A 26,889-nucleotide genomic window follows, 5' to 3' on the forward strand; every position below is an offset into this window, starting at 1 on the left:
ACTTTTGCTAGAGTGAACTGTATGGGAAATACACATGGTCGTCGTGTATGCAAGGGTAAAATCATGATAATGATTAAAAAAAGAGCAGGAAATCTGCCCCCAAAAAAGCTAAATATCATTCAGGGGTTGTTGTCAGAAACCACTTAGCTGATCAACTGTAGCTATTCTGAAGTTCACAAAACCCTAAAGGCAGAGAAGATCTCTATAAGGCTATTAAGAGAATAGGTCAATGCTTTGAAACAACAGAAATGTACAGTTCTCAAAGACAGGACATAAAAGCCTGCAAAAACTGTCAACAGAGTTTAAGACCTCAGAAAACAAGACTCTTTCGAGAAGAATAATAGTGAGAAGGTTATCTAATGCAGGTTTGTGTCTAGAAGATGTGTTAAAAAAGCCATTGCTGTCTTAGAAAAACATCAAAGTCAGAATGTTTTTGGCATTATAGGGAAAGTTTGATTCAGAGTGGTTTAGCAGAGTTGTGTGAAGTGATGAATCTCAATCTGAGTTGCATGATGATGCTCCAGATGGGTGTCTTCGAAGATCTGGTGAATGGATCTCTACCACAGTGAAGCATGCAGCAAGAGGTGTCATGATGTGGGGAGCCTTTTCAGTTGCTGGTACTGGTGAGCTGCTTCACAGTGAAAAGTCAATCAATGCTTTGGAGTACTGGAGAATATTGCAGAAATTCTTCCCACAATTGAAAAGTTGTTTCCTAAAGAGGAAAATTATTAGAAGCTTAAAAGTTTTCCAGTTTTGGGGTTGGCCCTTTTTTTTTTCTTTTTCTTTTTTGGCCCACAAGTGTATGTCATGATTTAGTTTCATATTTAAAAGTACAGCTTCATATTTTCATTCATTTCATATTTTTATATCTATAATTTTGTTTCACAACAAAATTATAACAGGCACATTAACGAAGAGGTTAAAGGCTGCATCCTCTAGCGTCAGTCACTAGCACACCTCTTGAGGGCAGGGGAGTGAGGTTTACACACTGCACAGCTACTTACCAGCTGGGTACCATTACACTGTAATGATGGCTTTTGTTGAATGCATGTTTCAAACTTTTGTATATAATGCTTAAAATGCAGTTTTAATGGCATTTTTGCTCCAAAAAACAAAACAAAAATCTTTGTTACATTATTACAATACATTACAGAATGCATTACATTTAATACACAGAGTTACCACAGTCATGGAAAACATGGCAATATCGGGGAAGTTTAACATGTTTTTTTGTTTGTTTAATAATTTTGTTATTCCGGGCCTGGAAAAGTCTTAGTAATAATTAAAATCTTCAAATTCATGGATATTTCTATGGTGAATATGTTTTTTTCTAGTTAAGCTCTGTTCTAAAATATTTAATTGGCTAGTTTTGCACTTTTGTGGAATAAAACTTACTTAAAGCAAATTTGAATAGGTTGTTTACAGTGAATGTAAAACTAAACAAAGATTTCTGAGTGATTAATTAGCGAATTGATCAGAATTTGAATGATTTGAAAAAATTATTATCCTGTATTCACAAACTACATATTTTATGGTGATTAATTGGTAAAAAATGTGGGAACTCGGAATATACACGTTTGAAAGCAGCAATCAGTTCAGTTTTTCATAAAACTAATATTCATTTTAGCAATTATTTTTATGCAGCACTTATAGTTTCTTTTCACTTTATTTGCACATTTATTATTTGTTATGGCCTAAATTTATTAATTGAAATTAACTGTAAAAGAACATGAGCATTACTAAACCAATTACATAACTGTTTTATTTATTTTTTCCTTTCATATGCAGATGTCTTGATGCCATACAGGATAAAAAAAAAAACACACAATATGTTTTTGTTAGACCCATGGAGAAGATCAAATCTCTAAAAGTTTTATGTCATGCAGTATTGAAAAGTTGTCTACCGACTGACTTGAAGACTGAGCTCAGGGTGTCAAATTCAGACCAATGTTTAATCTCATTGGTAAATTTCAAAATTCTATTAGACATCTGAGGCTTATTAAAAGGAACACGCACCTTCTGTGAACTTGAAAAGAAACTAAGCTTGAAAAGAAACTAAGAGAACACTTGACAAGTTTCTGTCAAGTCCCATTCATACAGGCTTTGGCCAAAAGCTTTACGATTGATCTACGGCACCAGCACTTACTTGCTTTCACTCCATGTTCAATGGTTATTTAAAATGTAAAAGAAATATAAATGGTTGGATAATGCTTTTTGTGAAAATTAAGGTCTCTTGTGTAACTGACCTATATTCACACAACCACTCCTTTTTGTTCTCATAAGATTTCAAAGGAAGGTACGGTGGATTGACCTTTTGTTTAGCCACTTTTGTTAAGGTCTTTCTAAAAACAATCTTTAACAAAACACATGTGTTGACAGTTCCCAATAAATCTCTAAGTTGTCTTTAAATATGTATTAAATGCACATAAGAACACAGCTTTATGGAAATGGGAATCAAAGAACTTGGAAACTCACGGACCCCTTCGAGGACCCGGAAGGCTCCCAGTCGCTCCTGAGACGGTCGACCCAGAGCCCGAGATGTAAGACCACTCCGTCCCCCGGTGGAGGGCCGGGAGGAGAATCTTTTGTTGAATTCATTTAATTTGCTGCTCCCCTTAGACAGGGCTGCGGTACCCAAATTCTCAATAAAAGAGCTATTGCCTTTGTCTCTGGGTCACCTGGCCAGCAAATGCCATTCTCACGGCACTCTGCCACCAGATCTCAACAGTCCCGGCATGCTGGACGCGGACCCCCGCCTTCAGCCCATGACTTTTAACCCGACGAGTTCAGAGGACGCCTACACCGGACCTCCTCCTCCTCAGTATTTTGTTAGTTCGGGACAAACATGTCCTATTCAGGTCAGACAGCACCTCCGTGGTAGCGTACATAAATCACCAAGGCGGCGAACGCTCCCGCCACATGCCACGACTTGCCCGTCGTCTCCTCCTTTGGAGCCAGCAGCGACTCAGGTCACTGCATGCCACTCACATCCCAGGCAAACTCAATGTGATAGCAGACGTGCTGTCACGACAACCCCTGCCCAGCGGAGAGTGGAGGCTTCACCCCCAGTCGGTCCAGCTGATTTGGGAACGATTTGGCGAGGCCCAGGTAGATCTGTTTGCCTCCCGAGAGACCTCCCACTGCCCGCTCTGGTATGCCCGAACAGAGGCTGGCCCGCTGTGTGCCAGTGCAAATACGCATTTCTTCCAGTGAGCCTTCTTGCACAGGTGCTGTGCAAGGTCAGGGAGGACAAGGAACAAGTCACACTAGTGGCTCCCTATTGGCCCACCCGGGTCTGGTTCTCGGACCTCATACTCCTTGCGACAGCCCCTCCCTGGAAAATTCCCCTGAGGAAGGCACGCTCTGGCATATCTGGCATCCCTCTCTCTCAAGACTGCCCTGCTGATCGCGCTCGTTTCCATCAAGAGGGTCGGGGATCTGCAAGCGTTCTCTGTCAGCAACACTTGCCTGGAGTTCGGTCCGGCAGACACATACGTGATCCTAAGACCGCAACCGGGCTACGTGCCCAAGGTTCCTGCTACACCCTTTAGAGACCAGGTAGTGAACCTGCAAGCGCTGCCCCTGGAGGAGGCAGACCCAGCCCCTTCGTTGCTGTGTCCGGAACATGCTTTGCGTACCTACCTGGACCGCACGCAAAGCTTTAGATGTTCTGAGCAGCTCTTTGTTTGCTTTGGGGGACAGTTGAAAGGAAACGCTGTCTCCAAACAGAGGCTTTCCCACTGGGTAGTGGACGCCATTTCATTGGCCTATCACACCCAGGCCTTGCACCCCCCCGCGGGTCCGAGCTCACTCAACAAGGAGTGTTGCGTCCTCATGGGCACTGGCCAGGGGAACCTCCCTGGCAGACATATGTAGAGCAGCGGGTTGGGCGACACACTTTGCGAGATTTTACAGTCTCAGGGTTGAGTCAGTATCATCCCGTGTTTTCTCAGGTCTGAGCCAGATAACACGCTGATGGGCTGGCCGGGTGAATCACTTGCTTATAGGGCCCTTTCCCTCGGTTGAGGTAAAATTGTGCATTTGTTTCTCCCAGGAGATCCCACTCCTTGGATTCATGGACGATTCCTCCCTAGCCCTTGTGGGTCTGCAGTTCAGCGGAGGAACTCGCCGACCCAATCCACTGCGGGTACATGGAGTGGTGGTGGCGTAGTGTCGATCCCCACAGCCACCACCATTGTGTTTTTGAGCAAGACACTTAATCCAGGTTGCTCCGGGGGGATTGTCCCAGTAATAAGTGCACTGTAAGTCACTTTGGATAAAAGCGTCTGCCAAATGCATAAATGTAAATGTACTCAATCTACCCTGTACTGGAATATGTGCTCCACAGGGTGAGGACTCCTACACGGACTCCCCCTGTTTGGAATTTCCGCGATACGGTCCCCTTACAAAAGTGGACCCGCATTTTCCTTAGGCAGTCCCCGGCTGCCCTCCGGTCGGCGTGTTGTAGCAACTCCCCCCTCCTTGAGGCTGGATCTACCACCGCGCCACTTTTCACGTGTCGCCTAAAAACACATGTGATGTATTCACCACTCTTACCTCCCCTTCCAGGCAGGTGTGGTCTCCGCAGGGTCTTTTCCCCCTGAAAGAATAAGAAACTGGGTAAAACCCCCTTCCCTTGATGCATGTAAGGCCCCGGCCGTTTATTGCTCTATGCGAGAAACATAGAGAGAAAAGAGGCCCAGCCAAGCTTGGCCCATTCCCGGGTTGGCAAGCGTCGCCTTGTTCCCCTGTCTAGTGTAACCAGAAGGATTCAGAGGACTTTTTTGGGGCACTGGGGAAGGGTACGTGCAGTCTGACACAGCTGGTCATCTTGGCACGTAAAATATCTGCCCGCTCCTGTGTCAGCAGAACACGTACACGGCTCAGCGCATGGCGTGATTTAAATTGGACCCCTAGTGTCGCTTCTCCGACACAACGTCGAAGAGAGCGACAGACGGGGAACGTCTAGGTTACGGATGTAACCTCTGTTCCCTAATGCAGGGAACTAGACATTGTGTCCTCCCGGCCACGTTGCTGAGCCGAGCCACTGTAGTGGCCGGACCATTTTCGGCTCCTCAGAAAAATCCTGAATGAACTCATAGTATTCCCTCGCCTTTATACCGTATGTCCGTGGGCGGGGTATGCAAATACTAGCTGCCAACTTGTCATTATCATTTTTTCATAGATCAGAGGTATATTCTGTGCTCAAGAGAGACCCCTAGTGTCGCTTCTCCGACACAATGTCTCGTTCCTCCATCAGGGAACGGAGTTTACATCCGTAACTAAGCGCTTTTTACATGTAAAGTTTTTGCTCTTGTTTTATTGAAAGTGTCATTGCAGATTTTAAATTTGGGGTAGGTTTGCCATATATGACCAATTATATTTGAATGCATGCACTTTATCTTTGACATTGCAAACAGCAAAAAAATAAAAATAAAATAAAAGCATTATTATTTGATATTTCCTGGTGCGTTTGTCAATTTGTCATCATTTTTATAGTGGCATTTAGAAACTTTTTTATATATTATATAGTTTATATATTTATATAGGCCACTCTGAGTATTGTTTGTGTTGTTATAATGTATATAATTATCTAAATAAAAGATAATGACACTTTAAAGGTCATAAATAGCTAAAAATCATGTTAAATCATTACTACAAATGTATGTGTGCAGTGTAATGGCTCAAAAGCTCACAAACAGAAAAGCAAACGTGAATTTACGCTGTACAATTTTTGTGCTGGGTGAAACTTCATCTTCCTGTTCTCCTCCGGTATACATTGCCTTTAATCTAGTTAAATTATTAAATTTACGCTATGATTTACGTTACCTGTTTTGCGAAAGACGAACATGTGTGCACAGTTCCCTTACCACGACACTGCAGAAGTTCGTATATGAAGAAATCTGCGTCTCTCAAATAGAGAAAGCGCCCCAAAACAATAGCGCGTGGAGTAGTGGGCGGGTTCTCATTATATCACTGATGATAGGCATATAATTCCCATAGACGATGAGCAGAGAGGAAACTTGTCTAGTTTATTCCTCTTGAAACTGTCTAAACAGGCAACTTGACCTAGGAAACATGGAGATATACGCCAAAGATATAAAGAAACCCAAGCCAGCGTTGTTTTGTAACATAAAGGTAAACTATTATTGTTATAATTATTTCATTGATGTTCTTGTTAATAATATTAATATGAATAGTGCTCCAAAATTAAAACAATCTTAATATTAATTTTAGTTGTGGTTTATACTGTTGTTCATTTGTCATTTAGTAGACACTTTTTTTATATAATATAATATAATAATTAATAATTCAAAGTAAGTTTTTTGTCTTCATTTAATCTTTTAGAGATTTTTTTTAAAGCAACTTACACTTGCTGTTGGTATTGTTGGAGATGGTGGAAATTGTGGTACTTTATGTTATTATTTGTGCTATCAGAATTTGTATCAGTTCTTTTGAACTTCGAACCTGAACTTTTGTCTTTAACACTGATAAGTTCTTATAATAGCACAGATGTATGTGATTATAATGGTATCAAATAAAACCTTAACACTCTAACCATCAAGACGTTGTGTGGCCAAATCTAAGTGTCTAAAGTCCTTTTTTATTTAGGCTTGTATTTCCAATTCATCATCCTAGACATAGTGAATAGTGAACATATTAATGATTGCTAGCCAGTTCACTGCTGTGGATATCATCCCACAGTATCATGTTTTATAGTCCTGCTTATGTATTTTATGCCTCTCACTTTTGTAAAATCCAGATTGTAAAGCAGATTGTTAAATATTTAATTCAAAAAATGTTCTGGTGTTTGACTGCTAACTCAGGAAAACAGTGTTTGCTCATTCTAATAGACATTGATCAGCCTGAAGCAGCTCTTAAGATTATTAGCAGCTCAGGATGAGGACCCTGCTCAAAAGACAGTTTGTATTTCAGGTGGATTCCCAGGAGCTATGCTTTGCTGAAGTACAGCGGTATGTGCAGTCAAACAAGTTTTAGTCACTATGAAAATTATTGTGGAATGTTGAGCTATTAGACAAAAATATTGTTCTGTCATGCTTTCGAAAGATTGTTAGAAAGCAATGTGAGAAAGATTGTACTCCCTGGCCACAGCTTTGCGTTTTGTGTTATAGAGTAACTCTCAAAACTATTTGAACTTGGCTTTACAAGACATTTATGGATTTATTTGTGATTAATATATCTGGTCACTTTTTTAATACATCTTGTTTAACAAAAAAAAAAAAAAAAAAAAAATTACTGTCACTGTAATACAAATATTTGTCACTCTCATGGTTAGCTTGTTTCTGTTTCTTAATTTCACGGTGATCGATTGACCTTTAACTTAACTTTGAGATTCTGGCATACAATGAAAGTTCATTTGAGTTTGTCTGAAGTTGCAAAAATCCTTAAAATTTCTTTAAAAGCTCATTCTTCCACTTTCAATATCTGCTGGAGAATCACCTCTGACATACTGACCAAGGTTGTTGGTCATATTAAAAGCTTGCAATTGTATACTTCATACGCTCAAGTGAATTCTACTGGTATCATTCACATGAATCGCAGTTCATTGTTTGCTCATGAAAGTGTTTCACACCCACTTCAAATATGTTGTGTAATTGTAATAAATTACTGATAAAAATGTTGGCACATGACATGAACAATCAGTGGATATAAAATAAGCACAGTATTACAGGCATTTGTTTTTCCTATTCAAATAAAGAGTATTGTTTGTAACTGCAATAGCCAAGAGAGCTTGATATGATACAGATACATGTATATAAGACACTATCTGTTTAGTTTTGCTCATTCTGCTCTGTTTGTCTTTATTAGGGCACAATCAGTAGTTGTGGTAATTCATTTCTTTTGAAACAGAAGTACAAGTAGAGAGAAGCCACAGTTGAACACAGTCCAAAATCAACGAAGATGAAACTGTATATCTAAAGCCCTTTGGTTTGTGACTTGTTGTGTTGCAAGGGTCTTTATAGAGCTGTAGAGTGTCTGTTTGAATGCAGACCCTTTGTAGGTTATTGTACATTCTGCATCTTGTGAGTGAAAAACACATTTCCTCCAAGGGCGTAGCAGTCATGTCCCCCTCACTCTTTAAAAAGATGATTTTGTCACCTGCACTTTTTCAAGCTAAACCCATATATTTGCATTTTGTTACTTTGGTGTGATTGAGCAATCATCCAGCCAATCACAGGTGAGTTTCATGAGCCAAAATAACCGTGAAGTAATAGGCCGTCAGACAGAGAATCTAATCAACACGGCTCCGTTCATTTGTACAATGTTGCTTATCGGCATTGATGTTGATCTAAATGAATAATCTAGAGATGAGGAACACACAAATGAGAGATATTTATCGGCATATTGTTCTTGATTGGCAGCATTACATGAAATGCACTGCAGAAAAAACAAAGGCCAATCCTTCTTTAAAGCACACATTGTAAGTGGAGTTTATATCAGCGCCCGAGTCGATCATTAAGTATGATTTTTACATTATTTTTGTGAGGTAATAATTTGATCAGGTGTTTTTGCCAATTCAAGCAGATTACTAGATCTGTGTTAAATATGTAAAGCTATTTTTAATATCAGCTCCTGTTTTTTGTTTTGTTTTTCTTTTGGTGTGCAGTCGACAAACTGTAGGAAAAAATAAAAATCTGCTGTGTTCTTAGAATAGATATGTAGACACACTTTTTTATACATAAACTCTATAACTGTCAATAATTAAGTAATTATTATAAGACTATTATTGTTATCTTGATAACAGTCATGCTTAGCAGCTCACAAACTATGGGGAAATTATGGATTTGGTTTGTTCTTATAATGCTTTAAACCTCTACTAAAGTCTCTATTTAGGTCGGTAGATATGCAAATGTAAATATTTTCTCTTCAGTGACTCAGAACTCATTTCACACAAGACACTCGTTTGTCACCACCTGGCATCACCAGAAATGGTCAATGAATCATTAAATGGATCTGAACAAATTTTGGTGAAAGCAGTCATAACACTTGAGACACTTGGATACATCTAAATCCCACAATGCTCAAGCACAGAGTAAAAAATTTAATTGTGCACATGTATTAATTGCCTATCATCATAATTGTCATTATTATATTTTATTAAATAATTTATTCAGGACCAGCTTGTGCTCAGTCTTTTATTGTCATGTGTGAAACAGGAGCAAGTGCTCCACAAGATTAAAATACTACAAATATTAAAAATAAATAAAACGTATAATTTAATATAATACTTATTTCATACTCATATATTAATATATACTGTAATATAGTAATACTGCATTGTAAGTGTTAACACACACACACACACACACTTTTTAAATGACTGCTACACCCCTGCTTGCCTCACAAATGCAATCCTGTTACCAGTCAGGGTGTGTGAGTGTTGCACGAATGTGTGAGTGCATTGAATATTTGAGCCTATGTGACCAATGAAGCATCTCTGCTCATGTGAAATGGACAGGATTTGTGTATGTGTGTATCTGTGTGTTTTGTTCATTAAGGGCGAGTCAAGCAGTGATGATGACTTATGTTGAAGGAAGGTGAATAACATGTTGTTCAGTGTACTTGGCCTGTAAACTGTATATCTGACCTTTTCAGATTTTGGTATGCTTTATGAAGCATTCAAGTTAAGCTTGCTTCACTTGATTTTTTTATTTTGTTTTGGCATGGTTAACAGTATTTTGTAAACTTTTGTTTTTCCAACTTCATTCATGAATCTTATTACATAATCTCTGATTAAGAAGTCTCAGGGATTAAACCTTAGTTTTGTTGAAAGCAGGCTGTAATTTCAAAATGACATTGTTTGTCTTTGCAGAGTTTGTTATTTGCAAGTGCATAGAGAGGGAGCGTCATTTATTTGGGCAATAGGTCAGCATAAGATTGGGCTTGTTGACAATGAAATGAGGAAAAATTTAAGAGTGTAAACATCAATCTTGCATTTGTCTCAGATTAGTACATGTTTTATCGTCCAGTGATATTTTTAGCAGAATAAACAGTGTGTTTTGTCATGCAGAGGTTAATTTACTCTTTACTAAGACAGAGAATTGCTGAATCTGTAATACATTAAGGTAGAACAGCTTTCCATTTTTCTTTCTTTCTTTCTTTAAATTAAATTAAGCTTTGCTGAAAAATGCTGGCTTTTAATATCCCATTTGCAAGATTTTGTTTGAACTAATTCAGTGTGTAAAATTCAATTTCAAGTTCATTATTATCACAGACCTACCTGTACTCCACTTCCAAATACTTCTACTTCCCCACTAAGTAGTATGCCAAAAGCAGTATACAAATGTGCGCTTACACTAGACACTTTACTTTCCCATAATGATAATTGATAATCATACTTGCTATAGTAGATAAGTTTTGGGGTTGTTGTTACTACGTCATATAGATCCAAGGTGGGGGACCATCACACCCCATTCTGGTCTGACGGCAAAATTATCAAGGGGAACACTTATATGTATTCTTTGTTTTGAGCCAAGAGGTCAGAGTCACAGTCTGTCTCCATCACCTTCTTCAATGACTCTTATTTTGAAGTTTTCCCCTGCACTATGTTTCCCAGAAATCACTGCCCTAATCACTTCCATCTGTTCATCGTCATCCCCACCTGTATTCCATTCCCTCATTTAGTTATCTGTGTATAAATACCTTTTAGTTTTGTTCAGTCTTTTGTCAGTCCTTGAAGTGTTACGTTTGAAGGGTTACGTTATGAAGTATTACGTTTTTGAGATGTTAAGCTTTATGGTTTGTTCTACCCCAGCATGTGTTCCACTCAAGTGACTGAAATTAAAAGATTTAATGATTCTACTCCTGTGTTTCCTCTTCCACTCCAAGACACCCAAAGTTACAGAAGGGCTGACCTACAAAGGAGACTGAATCACTTAATTGTTCCTCCTAACATCCTCCTCCACACCAGCAATTGTTTTTGAAATGATCTGTCCCATGAGTCTCCAGTCGCCAGTGATCCCATCCAGTCTCCTAGTCTCCTCGTCTCTGCTGTTCCTGCCCATCCACCCACTCCCCCCTCCTCTGGCATGTCCATAAAATTCCTCGGCCCCTCCTCCGCAGGCTCCCTTCAACCCCTCGATGCCTTCCATGTCTCCTCCCTCGACACCTTCCTTGGCTCCTACTCCTCCCTCCTCTGATCAGCCGGTTCCCATCAAGTCACTGGCTCAACAATCAGCCCCGGGAACTCCACAGACAAGGGGATCTGCCTACCCTACGACACTGCCTTCACCCTCAGAACCCTGGACTCCGCCTTGGACCTCTGATCCCTCTGCCTTCCACAGCTCCACCTTCCTTGGATCCGCCTCTCATGACTCAGTCTCCCAGGTCTCCCAGGTCTCCTGATCCTGTCCCTGCTCTGTGGCCTCCTGATCCTTTTCCTGCTCTGTGGCCTCTCTCAGGCCTCCTGATCCTATCCCTGCTCTGTCGCGTCCTCCCAGGCCTCTTGATCCTATCCCTGCTCCGTGGCCGCCCCCAGATCCATTCCCAGCCATGAAGCCGCCCCCCAGGCCCCCAGATCCATGGGGGTGTAATGTCACAATCTGTTGGAGCCTGGGAGGAGGCCACATCTGTCCTGCTCTGTGGCCTCCTCTCAGGCCTCCTGATCCTATCCCTGCTCTGTCGCCTCCTCCCAGGCCTCTTGATCCTATCCCTGCTCCGTGGCCGCCCCCAGATCCATTCCCAGCCCTGAAGCCGCCCCCCAGGCCCCCAGATCCATGGGGGTGTAATGTCACAATCTGTCTCCATCACCTTCTTCAAGGGCTCTTATTTTTAAGTTTTTTCCCTGCACTACGTTTCCCAGAATTCACTATTCTAATCACTTCCATCTGTTCATCGTCATCCCCACCAGTATTCCATTCCCTCTTTTAGTTTTGTTCAGTCTTTTGTCAGTCCTTGAAGTGTTAAGTTATGAAGTGTTACATTGTGTTGTTAATTTGTGATGTTAAGCTTTATGGTTGGTTCTATCCCACTGTTTGTTCGACTCCAGCGATTTAAATTTAAAGATTGAATGATTCTATTCCTGTGTTTCCTCTTCCACTCCAAGACACCCAAAGTTACAGTTAGTGTAGAACAGAAGTATAAATGTATTGGCATGAGCTTTCATTTGCAGCGTTCCAGCATTCAGATGCATTTTAATAGGAGTGAATGGAGCGTGATATCTAGTGTAACTGCACCTTTAGTGGTCGAGAAGTACTTCAAATGCAGTACAGTACATACCCTGACAGTATACAAATTCTAAGCAGCTCTAGGAGCTATAGACATTATTATTTGCAGTCATCATTCAATCCTGTTTGTCATGACTGAACATTTTATTGTGAGCTGCTGTGCCTTTTAACATGTCCCTCTATTTAGCAAAAACACCAGTATCGGGTATTTGGCCAAACTGATTGTTATCTCCCCAGCATAGAAACAATGCAATCAAATTGACAAGCATTTATTAAGTTTTACTCCCTTCTTGCAGGACAGTGAATGCAAGAAATGACAAGCTTTTTATACCCATTGTTGTATACAGTGTATATAAAAAGTCTTCACACCCCTGTTAAAACAGCAGGTTTTGTGATATAAAAAATGAAACAAAAAAAAAAAAATTGTATCAGAATTGTTGCACCTTTAATGAAAAAATGACAACCTATGCAATGCCACTAAAACCAAAGTGACACATTTCAGAGATTTAAAAAAAAAAATTAACTGCATCAGTGTGCACATCCCTGAACTAATATTTAGTTGAAGCACCCTTTGATTTTATTACAGTACTCGTCTGTTTGGATAAGAGCCTATTAGCTTGGCACATCTTGACTTGGGAATATTTTCCCATTCTTCTTTGCAAAAACTTTCCAGATCTGTCAAATTGTGAGGGCATCTCCTGTGTATAGCCTTCTTCAGGTCCCCCCACAGATTTTCTAGGTCAGGTGGGCCATTCCAAAACATTAATCTTTTGCTGAAGCCATTCTTTTGTTTATTTGGATGTGTGCTTTGGATCATTGTCATGCTGAAAGGTGAATGATCTCTTCATTTTCAGCTTTCTAGCAGATGCCAGAAGGTTCTGTGCCAAAATTGACTGGTAGTTGGAGCTATTCATGATTCCCTCCACCTTCACTAATGTCCCAGTTCCAGCTGAAGAAAAGCAGCCCCAATGCATGATGCTGCCACACCACTATGCTTCACCGTGGGTATGGTGTTATTTTGCTGATGTGCTGTTTTGTTCCCTTTACAAAAAGCTTCACTACGATGCTGCGCTGCTAAGCGCTACGGGGAACAACTCTAGCTGTGAACCGAGCTGAAATAGTGTGTAACACGTCAATGAACATTGACCGGAATTTATAGCCTCGGCTGATGTAATCATTAGATGCACCTGTGGCCAGGCTATAAATGGATACGTCACCAGGTGTCGTTCAGAAACTCTTTTTTCAGAGCGATTCTGTTTCTGTGTGTTTCACAAACCCTGTCAAAACTTTCTTTCCTCTGTTAGGAGTTAGAATCAGTTAGGCAGTTTGCAGTGAACGTTGTTCTCTTTTCTCTTCTGTTTAGAAAATATTATATATATATTTCTAAAAAAGAAAGAAAAAAAGAGAGAATGACTGAAAGCCGCAAACGGTGCGTGTTCCCCTCTTCTTGCTCTATAGCGGAAGAGGACACACATTAGTTTTTGCTCTGATTGTTTGGGGGTAAGAGCACGCTGCTCTCGCGTTGCAGCAGGGCGGGTGCGAGCACTGCGATTTGCTTTAACAGGCAGAGTGCTTCGTGCTTGCCTCGCTTGCATCCGGGAGTCAGCACTCACGAAAAAGAAAAAAATAAAGATCGTTCATGGGGCTCTTGCATGGATTTGGCTGAGGAGAAAGAGACGGGTTGATCCCTTTCTCTCGCTCTCTCCCCAAACCCAGCTGGTCCTTCACATGATCTCGAAGCGCGTTCAAATTAGGGGATAGATTTTATCTTCCAGTCTAAGAAAGGGAACGCCTCATGAGTCCCTTCCCTTCTTTGATAACCTCAATGAAGAGCTTTTTCGCTCATGGAGGAACCCATAAAAAAAAAAAAAAATATATATATATATATATATATATATATATATATATATAAACATTTTATTTTTTTTCTTCCCGTGTTCACATACCCTCAACGTCATTATATTCGACCATCGTGGGTGCTGAGGCACGGGGGTATTCAGTGATGCCGCCGGTCGAAGAGACGCTTGCGGGCTATCTCTCGCCGGGCTCGGCATCGTCACTTAAGAAGCCCTCTCTCCCCTCAAAACCTTGTCAAGCAGCAGGTCAGGCTGGTGCTGCTCTGCACACTATGCTGTTTTACAGGCGTACCAGAATGACTTCCCGGATGACCTGAGTGTGGGTTCTGCACTTGACGAGCAAGCCTCAGACCCGCCTCAGTCCTGTCTGAACGGAGGCTCAAAAGCAAAGCGTGGCGAGTCATGCTCCTCCTCCCAGGGATTGGGGACAGTCTCGCCTCCCTCGCCAGCCCCCGAAGCAAGACCTCAGGGCTATCATTTCTAGTAAGAGAAAACCCTGACGGTCTTGTGCCTAGATTAGGGGGTAGCTCCCCTCGGGACGGGGCGCGTGCTTCACTTCACCCCTCCCGGTACCCCCTCGAAGCCCCTCCATTCCCGCCACCTCTTGGTGTTTTGGGTTGCAGAGGCTTCCATCAAAATTGGGTGTTTTCGCTGTTCCTGCATTTTACTCAGGACGCGAAACACTCGATAACCCCTCAACAGGAAGTGTTCAAATATAATACCAATCTCAGAGATCCTGGCAGTGTGGAAACTTCTGCCATATACCTGTATATTCTTTTCTGTAGGTCTTATAAGGGCATCAGGATTTAATTCACTCGCCTCTTTTCGTGTTTCCATGGTGTGTTCTCACTACCGTAAACCGGATTTGTCTTTTATGTAAAAAAAAAGATAAAAAAAAAAAAAAAAAAACCCAATCTCCTGGGCCATGATATGTGTTCCCCTTCCAGAGAGAGAGAGTTAGGTTATTACACTAAATACTTCCCGTTTCCCATGGAGGGTGAGGGGTGGCGTCTGGCTTAGGCCTTAAAGCTTGAACTGCCTGTGGGTGTTCAAGTCCAAGATGATGCCTGTCAAGACGGTCGTGTCTTAAGCCCTACAACTCGTTTGGCTGGTCACCATCAATCTTATGACGCACTTCTATACTTCATTTAGAAGTTCTGCCACAACATGGAAAGTTTCTGAGGTTTGCTTCCGGGGGCGAAGTCTTCCAGGATCAGGTTCTTTCACTCGGCCTAGCCCTTTTTACCTGCACATTCACAATGCATGATGTAGCGCTGGCTCCTTGTGACTCCGGGGCATCTGCATTCTGAATTATGTAGACGACTGGCTGATCCTAGTGCAGTTCCAGGAACTGGCAGTTCAGCACAGGGACATCGTCTTAGATCATCTGTTTCTCTGGGGTTGAGGCTCAACGCCAAGAAAAGCGTCCTCTCTCCCACTCAGAACACTGGCTATCGGGGCATCGTATGGAGTTCAATCACAATGCGGGCACAACTGTCTCCCGCTAGGATTGAGTCCATTCAGATCACCCTGAGCAAAGTCAGGCTAGGTCAAGGTTGCACTGTTATCAGTATCAACGATTTCCAGGTCTCAGGGCGACCGCGTCCACGGTGATCCCTCTGGACCTTCTGCTCATGAGACCGTTTTTGTTGTGGCCAAAAGCCAGGGGATTTCTTCCAAGGGCCAAAACCCCTAGGCTAAATAGGGTTACGCGCCTCAGGCTTCGTTCCCTTCCTATGTAGTTCAGACCCCAGTTTTCTGCCTTGGGTCCCACTCTAGGTGCGTCTTGTTGTTGCAGGCTGCTAATGACAGACGCCTCCCTGACAGGCGGGGTAGCGGCCTTAAGTGGTCGTCCAGCTTAAGGGGATAGGAGGGTCATCAGCTCGGTTGTCACAGTCACTGTCTCGGGTTGATGGCTGTAATTCTGGCCCTGAAATACCTCCTCCTGAGGCTGCCAGGTCTTGGTGCGGGTGGACAATACAGCGGTAGCCTCTTACATAAATCATCATGGAGACCCACGTTCCCGTCAGCTGTATTTCTGACACGTCGGATTCTCCTTAGGGCCTAGGGCAAGCTCCTGTCACTCAGGTTAGTTATATCACTGGATGCCCGTATATGGGAGCAGATTTACTGTCCAGACAGAAAATACCAATGGGGGAGTTAAGAACTCCACCCTAAGGTAGTAGTTGGCCAGAGTTCGCCAGCAAGGGTTTTTGCCTCTTACTGATAGCACCGCGCTGGCCGAACAGGGCTTGGTTCTCGGAGCGAATTTCTTCCCTCGATGGCTCGCCTTGGGCGATTCCGAAGAGGAAGGATCTTCTATCTCAGGCACAGGGCAATATTTCATCCCTGCCCCGAATTGTGGAATCTTTCATGTTTGGCCCCTAAGGGTACCAACTGAGGGACACAGGGCTCTCTCCTGAGGTTATCGAGACCTTTTTAAATGCCAGGCTTTTTCCACTTGGAACAAGTTTGGGTGAGATCTTCGCCTCTATGAATAGTGCAATGTCTCCTCTACCTCTCCCTGAAATCACCCAGCCCCCTTGGGTCTGGACGTTAAGACACATACATGACCCAGAATGCGTCTGTATGCGTTTCTTTCCCCGGTTGCTCTGCTCCCGGGAGTCTTGGCGATGTTCACCAGCAAGGGTCTTGCCCCCTATTAATAACGCTGCGCTGGCCGAACAGGATATGTTTCTCGGAGTTAATTCCTCTCCTCGACGGCTCACCTTGGGCGATTCCGAACAGGGAGGACCTTCTCTTCCTTGGCCCGAATTGTGAAACCTTTCATGTCTGACCCCTAAGGGTACCAAATGAGGTTCACAGGGTTTTCTCTTGAGGTTATCAAGACCATTTCCAGTGCTAGGGCTCCCTCCACTTGGAACTGATCTGGGTAGATTTTACAGGGCAGAAGAGGACCTCTTCGCCTCTGTTGATAGCGCAATGTCTCCTCTACTTCTCCCCAAGTCGCCCAGTCCCCCCCCCTCCCCCTCGGGAGGGGCTGAACGTAGTAACTCAACTGCGCCTGCATGCGTTTCCTTCTACTAAAGTTCTTATTACAGAACCAGCTAACTGCCAGTTTGCTTCAGGTCTGGATTTTCTGTAGAAAGAACTGTCAGCGGGCAGTTGCCTCGCCACTGCCAGTCGACATCTCAGCTCATACCTGAACAAGTTTGTGATGCGGCAGGCTGGTCCTCTCCGCTCACATTCATCAGTTTTTATGACAAGTTTGTGTTGCGATAAGGTTCTCTTCGCACACATCCATCGAACTTTATGGGTTAGATGCTTTGCTACTCTGGGCTCTTATGCCCTTGAGTCGACATCTCAGCCCATGCCTAAACAAGTTTGTGATGCGGCAGGTTGTCCTCTCCGCACACATTCATCAAAATTGAATGGTTTAGATGTTTATGCTACTCCGGGCTCTTATGCCCTTGAGTCGACATCTCAAGCTCATGTCTGAGACCTCTCGCGTTTTTGTGAGTACACTGCACTACCGTAGGGGTCCGGACAGCCCCAAGTGCGGCGGCGTGGGTATTGCGTTCCCCATAGCGCTTAGCAGCGCAGCATCGTAGTGAAGCTTTTTGTAAAGGGAATGTCTCGGGTTACATGTGTAACCCTTGTTCCCTGAAAAAGCGGAGCGAGATGCTGCGCTGCTTTGCCACTGGGGCGTCCCAGGACTGCTCTTCAAAAGAAGTATCTGGCGACACCTGGTGATGTATCCATTTATAGCCTGGCGCGAGGTGCATCTAATGATTACATCAGCCGAGGCTATAAATTCGGTCAATGTTCATTGACGTGTTACACACACTATTTCAGCTCGGTTCACAGCTAATGTTGTTCCCCGTAGCGCTTAGCAGCGCAGCATCTCGTTCCGCTTTTTTCAGGGAACAAGGGCTACACATGTAACCCGAGATGTTTTGCTCCAAACATACCTTTTACAGTTTTGGGAAAAAAGTTAAATCTTGGTCTCATCAGACCATAACACATATTTCCACATGGTTGTAGGAGACCGAATATAGGTTTTTGCTGGGCTTGGATGTTTTAAGTCAGAAAAGGCTTGGTCTTGCCACCCTGCCCCATAACCCAGACAGATGAAGAATACAGGAGATAGTTGTCACATTTAGGGAGCAACCAATACTTGCCAGAAAGAGCTGCAGCTCTTTTCACGTTGCCGTAGTCATCTTGACAACCTCCCTGACCAGTTTTCTCTTTGTCTTCTCATCAATCTTGGAGAAACATCCTGTTCTTGATAATGTCACACTTTTGCCATATTTTCTCCACTTGTTGATCACTGTGTTCCATGGTATATCTAATGTCTTGGAAACATTTTTGTAGCCCTCACCTGAGGGATACCTTTCAACAATGAAATCCTGCTGATGCTTTGTAAGCTCTTCGTGGCCCATGGCTCTTACACTAGCTTGCAACCAAGATGATGTCAGAAAAATACTACAAGAACAGTTGAGATTTATTTGGAGTTAATCAGAGTCACTTCAGGTGAAGACAGGTGTGTACTATTTCACATGAGCTTGATGATTGGTTGATTCTGAACACAGCCACATACCCAATTATAAAAGGGTGCACACACTTTTGCAGTTAAGTTATTCTAAGTTTTTTTAACTTGAATTTTTTATCTGAAATTTGTCATTTTGCTTTTCAGTGGCATTGCATAGGTTGTATATTTTACGTTAAAGGTGCAAACAGTTTGAAATGAGTTATCTTTGTTAAATTTTTTACATCACAAAAACCTGCTGTTTTAACAGGGGTGTGTAGACTTTTTATATCCACTGTACAGCATTAGACTGTGCTTGATTCAACTCAAAGTAAAACAGTTCCTGAACCAGTTTCCTTCTGTTTTTGTTGCTATGGTGCACAGGATTGGGACTAGTACTTTGTACTTGTCTTTTTTTTTCTGTTTTACTTTTACATCCTCAGGAAATCTGAAAATGTCTACCTACTGGCTCCTATAACGAATGATAGCAGTGCAGAGTATCATGTGGAAACATCAAAGTCAGTTCTTCCCCTGATTCTCTTTACTCAGTAGGATTCCTCGTGTAGCACAATGGCTGCTGAGAAGGGGTGAGTGATCCAGGTCTGGACGGATGACATGGACTACCTTTGTTTATAGAAACTTTCATCAAAGCTTTCTATGTTTGGAGTTTGAGTCATTCAAAGTATCTGGAGAATGAGGAACATTACACCTGGTGTACAATTTCAGTGCAATTCCAAAGCATTGGTCATATACAAGACACTAAATATACAGCCAGCAAAGTGTCATACACTGGGTGAGTGGCTTATATGGGCGAAGCAAACCAGGTGATCATGTGCTTCCTTCAAATTATTAAAGTGCACCTGGAATATGTCCAAATGTTCAAATTAGACATTCGTTATTAAATAATTCACCAAATTCCATCATCTTTCATGTTGGACAGCCCTTTCAGTATCAAAACTCAGGTTTCATCTAAAATATCGAATTTCCCAGAAGTAAAATTTGAATTCTCTTGGTCATTCATGTGCTCAGAACTTGTAATTAAGATATTTCCAACTCCACTTGATGGTTGCAATAGATGATGCTGTTCATTCCTATGGTTAAAACAAGTATAGATATCTGATAGATTAGGGCTATTTTAACAATGAAAACATGCTGAAGCAAATTATTATTACTATTATTATTATTATTATTATTGCTAAAAGATAACTGCATTAGAAGCAATGCAGTCATAGCTCATGACATTATCCCCAGGTTAATTTTAGGTGCATATGCAGCCGACATGTTTTGTGTGATGTGATGTACCTGCATCTCGGCAGTTGAAGATTTCTGCATGAGTTTCCAAGATGGAAGTCTGACTTTATGTGCCGTTCCATTGCACTTTTCCTAGAAGGATATTGTAATTTACTTGATTTTGGCTTTGTGCAAAAATAAATCAAGTGCAAAAAACAACACAGATTGTTGCCATATTTTTAACTGTTTAACTGTTTTAGCCAAATCTATCTTTTCCTCATTTCCCTCAAATATTGTCAATTGGATTTGTTTTCCCCTTCTTGGCGACTGTTTCTATGCATGACTCTAAGATTCAGCACATTAAAAATGGGCCCATTCTGTAAGACTTACCCTGACAATTTTACTGAGCATGTATGGAAGTATGAAATAATATGTGGAAAATAGAGGAACACAGACAGGCTCGCATGCACACACACATAGTACAGACAAAGATTACTTTGAGAAATGAGTGCAACAGATTTAAGCTGTTATTACTGTTTTCCGACTTTCTAGAATGCATAAGGCAGGCCAGGGCAAAATGTCTTGAGATGACAGCAGGAAAAATGTCTGAAAATAATTTTCTCTTGCATTCTTTTCTTCCAAAATCCTGAAAGTAATTTGCACATTGCTTCAAACCGAAACAAATATCCTGCATGGTTTGTGGTAACCCAAGGCTACTTTTTAGAAGTTATTCATGACATAATGAGTGATTATCTGCGTGTCAGCTCAGCAAAAGGTTTACAATTGCTGTGTGGACAATACACATCGATGAACCTGCCAGCTGTAATTTACATAGGACCTTGAGCTGAGTTATGCTTAACATTTGCTCTTAATTGCGCTTTTGTGGAGACCAAAAATACAGTATGCAATTTACAATGTGCACTACTTATAGTACACCTCATGCAGGGCACTTATTGCATAATAGCAATCTGTGAGACTTGAGAAGATACAAATTAAAGATCTGCTACATATCCTTTGCAACATTATACGTAAAAGAAATTGGCAGTCAAACTTCTACTGCTCTGAGTATAGAATAGCGCAAGCTGGAAAACCTGAGTCGAAACTGGAATTGCCAGTGAGGCAGGAGGAGCCACAGAGCTGCCATTCAAACATCTAACAAAGGCATTTATTTGGGTTACTTGAGTGGGCACACAAGCCTATCAAAATATTTCCATAATTAAAAGCCCTATTGCTGAAAAACAAGAATACAATTTTAAAAAGCAGCTGTTATGTGTGCTAACAAACCATGAAGCCCATAGGAGCATTAGCTGTTCTAGAAGCCATTTGAAAGTATAGTGCTTTGCTCTGCATCAGTTGAGAGCTAGCAGGGACCCGAGGAGACGGAATTATGCCTTGTGTTTGTGTAGGAAATCCAGTCCAAATTTCTACATGCCCCATCAGATTACTTCATACCTTTGAAACCTCTGCAATTGTTCCAAAGCTTCAGCTCATGATTTCTTTGCCACTAAAACTTGCATCTCTCTACCAGGGAAATGCTCCAATTTATGAGTTTTCATCGTCACTGCATTTATAGTTTATCATTGAACAAATGGTGCTAACTCTCAAAACAAATATACTATCAGCTAATTTTCCAACCAGTATAAGAAGTTAAGGACTAGCTCTGTGCACCAGCCAGTTTTTGATTTGTTGTCCTTCCTGAAAAGACCTGTATAGCTGGCCACCAGCTGTTGTGTTGTGTTTTAAATGCTGGTCACCATCATGAGATGCTCCCACAACTTCTAAACTTGTGTATTGAGTCAGGTCCTAGGTCAAGCAGTTTAATTTTGCTTGTTAAGAACCTGGCTCTGCTGGTCCACCGGCTAGACCAACACCAAACCAGCATAAACCAGCTTGAAAATTAACTAGGAAATTTAAACTGGTCTAATGTTGTCTTCTCAGCAGGGGTTTGTAATATGCATGTCATGTAGTTGTATTTTACTAGATTTAAGGCAGTTTTGCCATTGATGTCAGTGGTCTCAGTGAGGGGCCATACCCCAGTAGTTCCTTTTGAAGAACACTCTCCAGGCATTGAAAATGGAGAGGAAAGTGTCACTGGTTAATTGAAAGCAGAGAGGCCACTGCTCCAGCTTTCCATTTTATGAACAGTCATTGTTTCATTACTGAGTATAGAATTTGCAGAATGAAAAACCTTTGGGCCATGACAGCCTTTAAAAACTGAATGAAAACAACGATGGGTGTCGGTGGGGCCAAAATTTGTCAGTGTAAATCTTGAAGATGTTTAGTAGTTCAGTTGTTTTTCATCTCTACAGTTCGGTTTAAAATGGGTTGCTTTTTCTCTTCTGACAAAAACAAGCTTGCTGGTCACAGCTGATTTAAACTGGTCTAGCTGGTCTCACAGCCTGGCCATGCTGACAAGTGCTTTAAAACCCTCTTAAACCAGAAGATAGGCCAGCCTGTCCAGATTGAGAGACCAGAACTAAGACCAGTCTACTATTAGGCTGGTTTAAGCTGTTTTTCTTTATTTCATCAGGTCCTGGGTAGCTCAGCGAGTATTGTCACTAACTACCACCCCTGGAGTCTTGAGTTTGAATCCAGGGTGTGCTGAGTGACTCCAGCCAGGTCTCATAAGCAACCAAATTGACCCGGTGGAGAGGGATGGAAGAGTCACATGGGGTAACCTCCTTGTGGTCACGATTAGTGGTTCTCGCTTTCAATGGGGCGCCTAGTAAGTTGTGCGTGGATCATGGAGAGTAGCATAAGCCTCCACATGCGGAGTCTACGCGGTGTCATGCACGACGAGCCAAGTGATAAGATGTGTGGATTGACTGTCTCAGGAGCAGAGGCAACTGAGACTTGTCCTCCACCACCCGGAATGAGCTGAGTAACCGCGTCACCACAAGGACCTACTAAAGTAGTGGAAATTGGGCATTCCAAAATTGGGAGAAAAGGGGATTTAAAAAATAAATCATATAAGCACATTTAGTAAATCATATTTAGTAAACTTGCTAATTATTATTAGTACATAACCTGGCAGTTCCTGTACTTATTTTTTTTCTGTCTTCGTGCAGATCTTTGTGTTGTGTCATGGCTTGCTCCAGCTCACTCAGCTCTTGTACAGCTCTTACTTCAAAAGCACCATCACCACAATCGAGAGACGCTTCGGCCTGGACAGCCTCTCCTCAGGAACAATCTCTTCCCTTCATGAGGTACTGAACACTCCACACAAAAAGCCAATGAGAAATTCTTTAATCTATAGCTTGGTTTAGATCTATTCAAGTTGACCCATTGAAATTAGAGGGACCATATCTACCCTGCTGAAAAACCAACATAAACCAGCTTACATTGGTTAGTTGGTTTCCCATTCTGGCCAAGCTGCTTAGGCTGGTCTGTATTGCTGGCTTTAGAGGGGTTTTGGGCACTTGTCAGATGGTCAGGCCAGCCACCCAGCTAAACACCAGTTTGGCCAGACTGGGATATCGGCAAGACCAACTGAAGAAGACCATCTTATCAAGTCTTGGAGACTGCCTTAACCAGCTAAAACCAGTAAATCAACTTTGGTTTTTTTATTTTATTAAAAACAATTCCTGCCTTCCTGACAATTCACTGTAAGCTGGTGAACATCAATTAGTGTGTTATGTTGTATTTTTTTTTTGTTTTGTTTTGTGAAAATGTTTTTATGTGAGTTAATTCTTATGACAAAAGAATCATACTTAAAAAGAAGTAACCTCAAACTGTCAAATATACAGTTTAGTGGTCATTATCCCAAAATATTTGATGGCTGAATGCATCGATTGACTAATCACAATAATGAATTCCAGAGCCTTGTAATGATTATGGATGAACACAAATAGATTGGCTACTTTGTGTAACCTGTTTTTCTGCTCTTTATAGGTAGGAAACACCGTGTTAATAGCATTTGTCAGTTACTTTGGTAGTCGGGTCCACCGACCTCGCTTCATTGGACTGGGTGGCCTGCTGATGTCCATAAGTGCCCTGATCCTAGCTCTACCTCACTTCCTTTCCCAGCCCTACACTTTTGACTCTGTTCTACACGGTGAGAGCTCATTATTTTTCTGCTTGGTTTTATTAAATATAAAATTATAAACTAATCAAACCACAACCAGCTCTGCATTCTGAATGGCAGGAACAGACAGACACCAGTGCGCATAATAGACAGGAAGTTTATATCCACAGACCTTATTCATGTATGTGATTGACTAATTGTTTCTTTCATTTCAACAAACAGATTTTTTTATTTTTAATATTACGTATCATTTAGAATGAATTTGAATTTCCTTATTTCCTTTTTTTTTTTTTTTTTTGTTCTTATGTTAATGTTTTCATGCTCCAGTGGACAGAATCTTAGCCCCTTAGCTCATCAAAAGGATGATACCAGCAACTTAATTTAAAGGACTCAAGATGCTCTGAAGAAAACTAGACACAACAAAGTAGGGATCTAAAATAACATCTGGATGATAAACATCAGCTCAGACATAATAGGGGTTAGAAAGAAGACAGGACTATGAGAAAAAGAGCAATGCTGTACTGTTCTGACACCCCACAAATCACTACTTAGACAGGGTTTAGTATTTGGTTGGGGAAAAACATGAGGAAATAAACAGATGTTAAACAAGAAGAGAACAAAGAGGGAAAAGGGAGAGAGATGAGAATAAAAGATTAGATGAGGTACAAAAGAGGCAAGAGTACATGCTTTCGTTGCTAAGACCCAGGTTAAAATCACCTGGAATTTAGTCCAATAGATAAAAGTTCTATCCCAATAACTTTTAGTTTGGCATTACTCTCTCACTTTCCCTTATCTGCCTGCAGATACTGTGATTTGACCTTATACATTGCTATATTATGCAAAGATTAAAAGAAAATATGTAGCCAGTTATAATAATCATTAACCTTCAGGAACTGCAAATTATGCCTCAGTTTAGTACGCCCCAGTAAATTGTGAGAGATTGTTCTTGTTGTGTGAGCACTATTGTCTGTTAAAACACAGAACCTTTAGAGCAACTGCAGCACAATGGCCCCAAAAGTCACACATAAAACTGCGTGATTGTCAATGAATTTGTAAAAAAAAAAAGAAAAAAGAAATGTGTGTTTCATCACATAAAGTATAGACATGATTTTGTATTGTGTATTGTTTTAAAATTTAAAACCTAATAAACTTATCTGTGTGTGCGAGTTTGTGTGTGTGTGTCTGTGTGTGCTTGCTCGTGTGCTTGTCTGCATGTGCGTGTGCGCGTGCGTACATGTGTGTGTCTGTGTGTCTGTGTGTGTGAAATGGTTTGATTGAAATGTTTGCAAGTGCTATCAATCAGTAAAAAGTGGTAACCTTAAGAAGCTATTTCTGCCTGATCTAACCCTTAAAATTGTCTTTCAGTGATGTTAAAGGAATATTCTGGGTTAAATACAAGTTAAGCTCAATTTACAGCATTTATGGCATAATGTTGATTACCACAAAAATTTATTTTGATGCGTCCCTCCTTTTCTTCAGCAATCGAGGTTACAGTGAGGCATTTACAAGGAAGTGAATGGGGCCAATTTGTTTACATTAAAATTCTCACTTTTTCAAAAGTATATCCACAAGACGTAAACAATATGATTGTAAACAGGATTTTAGCGTGATAAAATCGCTTACAACCTTTTCTGTGTAAAGTTATGTTCAATTTCACAACTTCGTGACCATGACAATGTAATGTCAACAAACCCTAAAATGACTGTACAAATTACAATTTAAACAACTTAACAGTTCAAATAATACATGAGTTTTAAGAGAAGAATTAATATAAGTGGTTTTATAAAATTATATGCTTCACATTTCTGCTTTTAAACCCTTAAAATATTGGCCACATTCACTTCCATTGTAAGTGCCTCACTGAAACATAGATTATTTATTTAGTTTTTGATGAAAAGTAGAGACTTTAAATCTAAATACATTTTGTTAATAACTTTTTGTGGTAAAGGCAAAATAAAGAGCATGCCACAAATGCTGCCGATTGAGCTTAACTTGTATTAAACCCGGAATATACATTTTAATAATATTTTTGACTTAAATCAAGCAAGTTAATTTAGTGTTTACACATGAAGCTCATTTTAGGTTTACATTGTTTCTTTTTTGTTTACTTTTTTTGTTTTCTTTTTTCAGTGTATAATTATGGCTTAAGTGACCAAACACTGTTTTAGGGCCTGAATATTATGCATATTTTGTGCTTATTACCAGCCCTTAGAGTAAATCAAACATTTATGAAAGTTGTTCCTAAACCTGGATATTTTTTTATTTGATTTATTTGTTTGATGAAGTTCTCATGTGGGATATTTCTGTTTTTTAATCCAGCAGCGAGCAGACAGGACATGTGTTATTTGCGTGCAAATGCAACGGGTGCTGAGGCTTGTGGTCAGGAGGATTCCCGGAAGCTAGTGGACACCAGTAAATTTTGGATACTAATGGCTACAGCCCAGCTGCTGTTTGGAATCGGTTCTGTTCCCATCCAACCTTTTGGCATCTCTTACATAGATGACTTTGCAGGACCAGGAAATTCTCCTCTCTACATTGGTAAATTTAGAAATTTTGTTTTTGAAGTCAGTGTGTTCATTGAAAGAACTGTGAAGAATAATGAGGTGTCTGTTTTTGTATGTTTCAGCTATTCTCTTTGCTGTGTCAGTGTTTGGACCTTCCTTTGGATACCTCATGGGCTCCGTGGTTCTGCGGATTTATGTTGATGTGGACAGAGCCGATTCAAGTTCGTTTCCTTTTTAAATCACATCAATAGATTATTCCTTTTCATTATATTATTCTTGTAATGTATGCAGATACATTACTACATGTTATGCAGTTTCTGTTCTCCAGGGGAGGCATTGGAGTTGACCCCTACTGACCCTCGCTGGGTTGGAGCATGGTGGATCGGTCTGCTCATCACTGCTGGAGGTCTCGCTCTCACCTCTATCCCCTACTTCTTCTTTCCCAGATCCCTTTGTGTGGAGAAGGTCAGTCATGCATTTGTGTTAATAACAAATTACATCTTTGTGTAGCACTGATTCTTGAGACATGGGATAAACTTAAAAAACATAAACATAAATATGTGTCTTTAAAAACATTAATACTGTTTTCTGATGGAAG

At 41.2% G+C, this 26,889-nt stretch overlaps 1 protein-coding gene across 2 annotated transcripts in view; it reads left to right on the plus strand.

The window, feature by feature from the left end:
* Positions 1-6,001: 6,001 nt before the first annotated feature.
* LOC127654478 (solute carrier organic anion transporter family member 2A1-like) overlaps positions 6,002-26,889 on the plus strand; it is a 41,296-nt gene continuing 20,408 nt past the window's right edge. Inside the window, exons 1-6 of one of the 2 annotated variants that reach the window (XM_052141699.1) lie at positions 6,002-6,138; positions 22,832-22,969; positions 23,655-23,817; positions 26,107-26,325; positions 26,414-26,512; positions 26,620-26,756. In XM_052141699.1, the coding sequence (XP_051997659.1) occupies positions 6,079-6,138; positions 22,832-22,969; positions 23,655-23,817; positions 26,107-26,325; positions 26,414-26,512; positions 26,620-26,756 (816 nt within the window). In that variant the 5' untranslated portion in view covers positions 6,002-6,078. The remainder of the gene's footprint in view (positions 6,139-22,831; positions 22,970-23,654; positions 23,818-26,106; positions 26,326-26,413; positions 26,513-26,619; positions 26,757-26,889) is intronic. The other variant, XM_052141700.1, reaches the window with a different exon arrangement.

Source organism: Xyrauchen texanus, chromosome 13 (assembly GCF_025860055.1).
Source record: "Xyrauchen texanus isolate HMW12.3.18 chromosome 13, RBS_HiC_50CHRs, whole genome shotgun sequence".
Taxonomy (NCBI): domain Eukaryota; kingdom Metazoa; phylum Chordata; class Actinopteri; order Cypriniformes; family Catostomidae; genus Xyrauchen; species Xyrauchen texanus.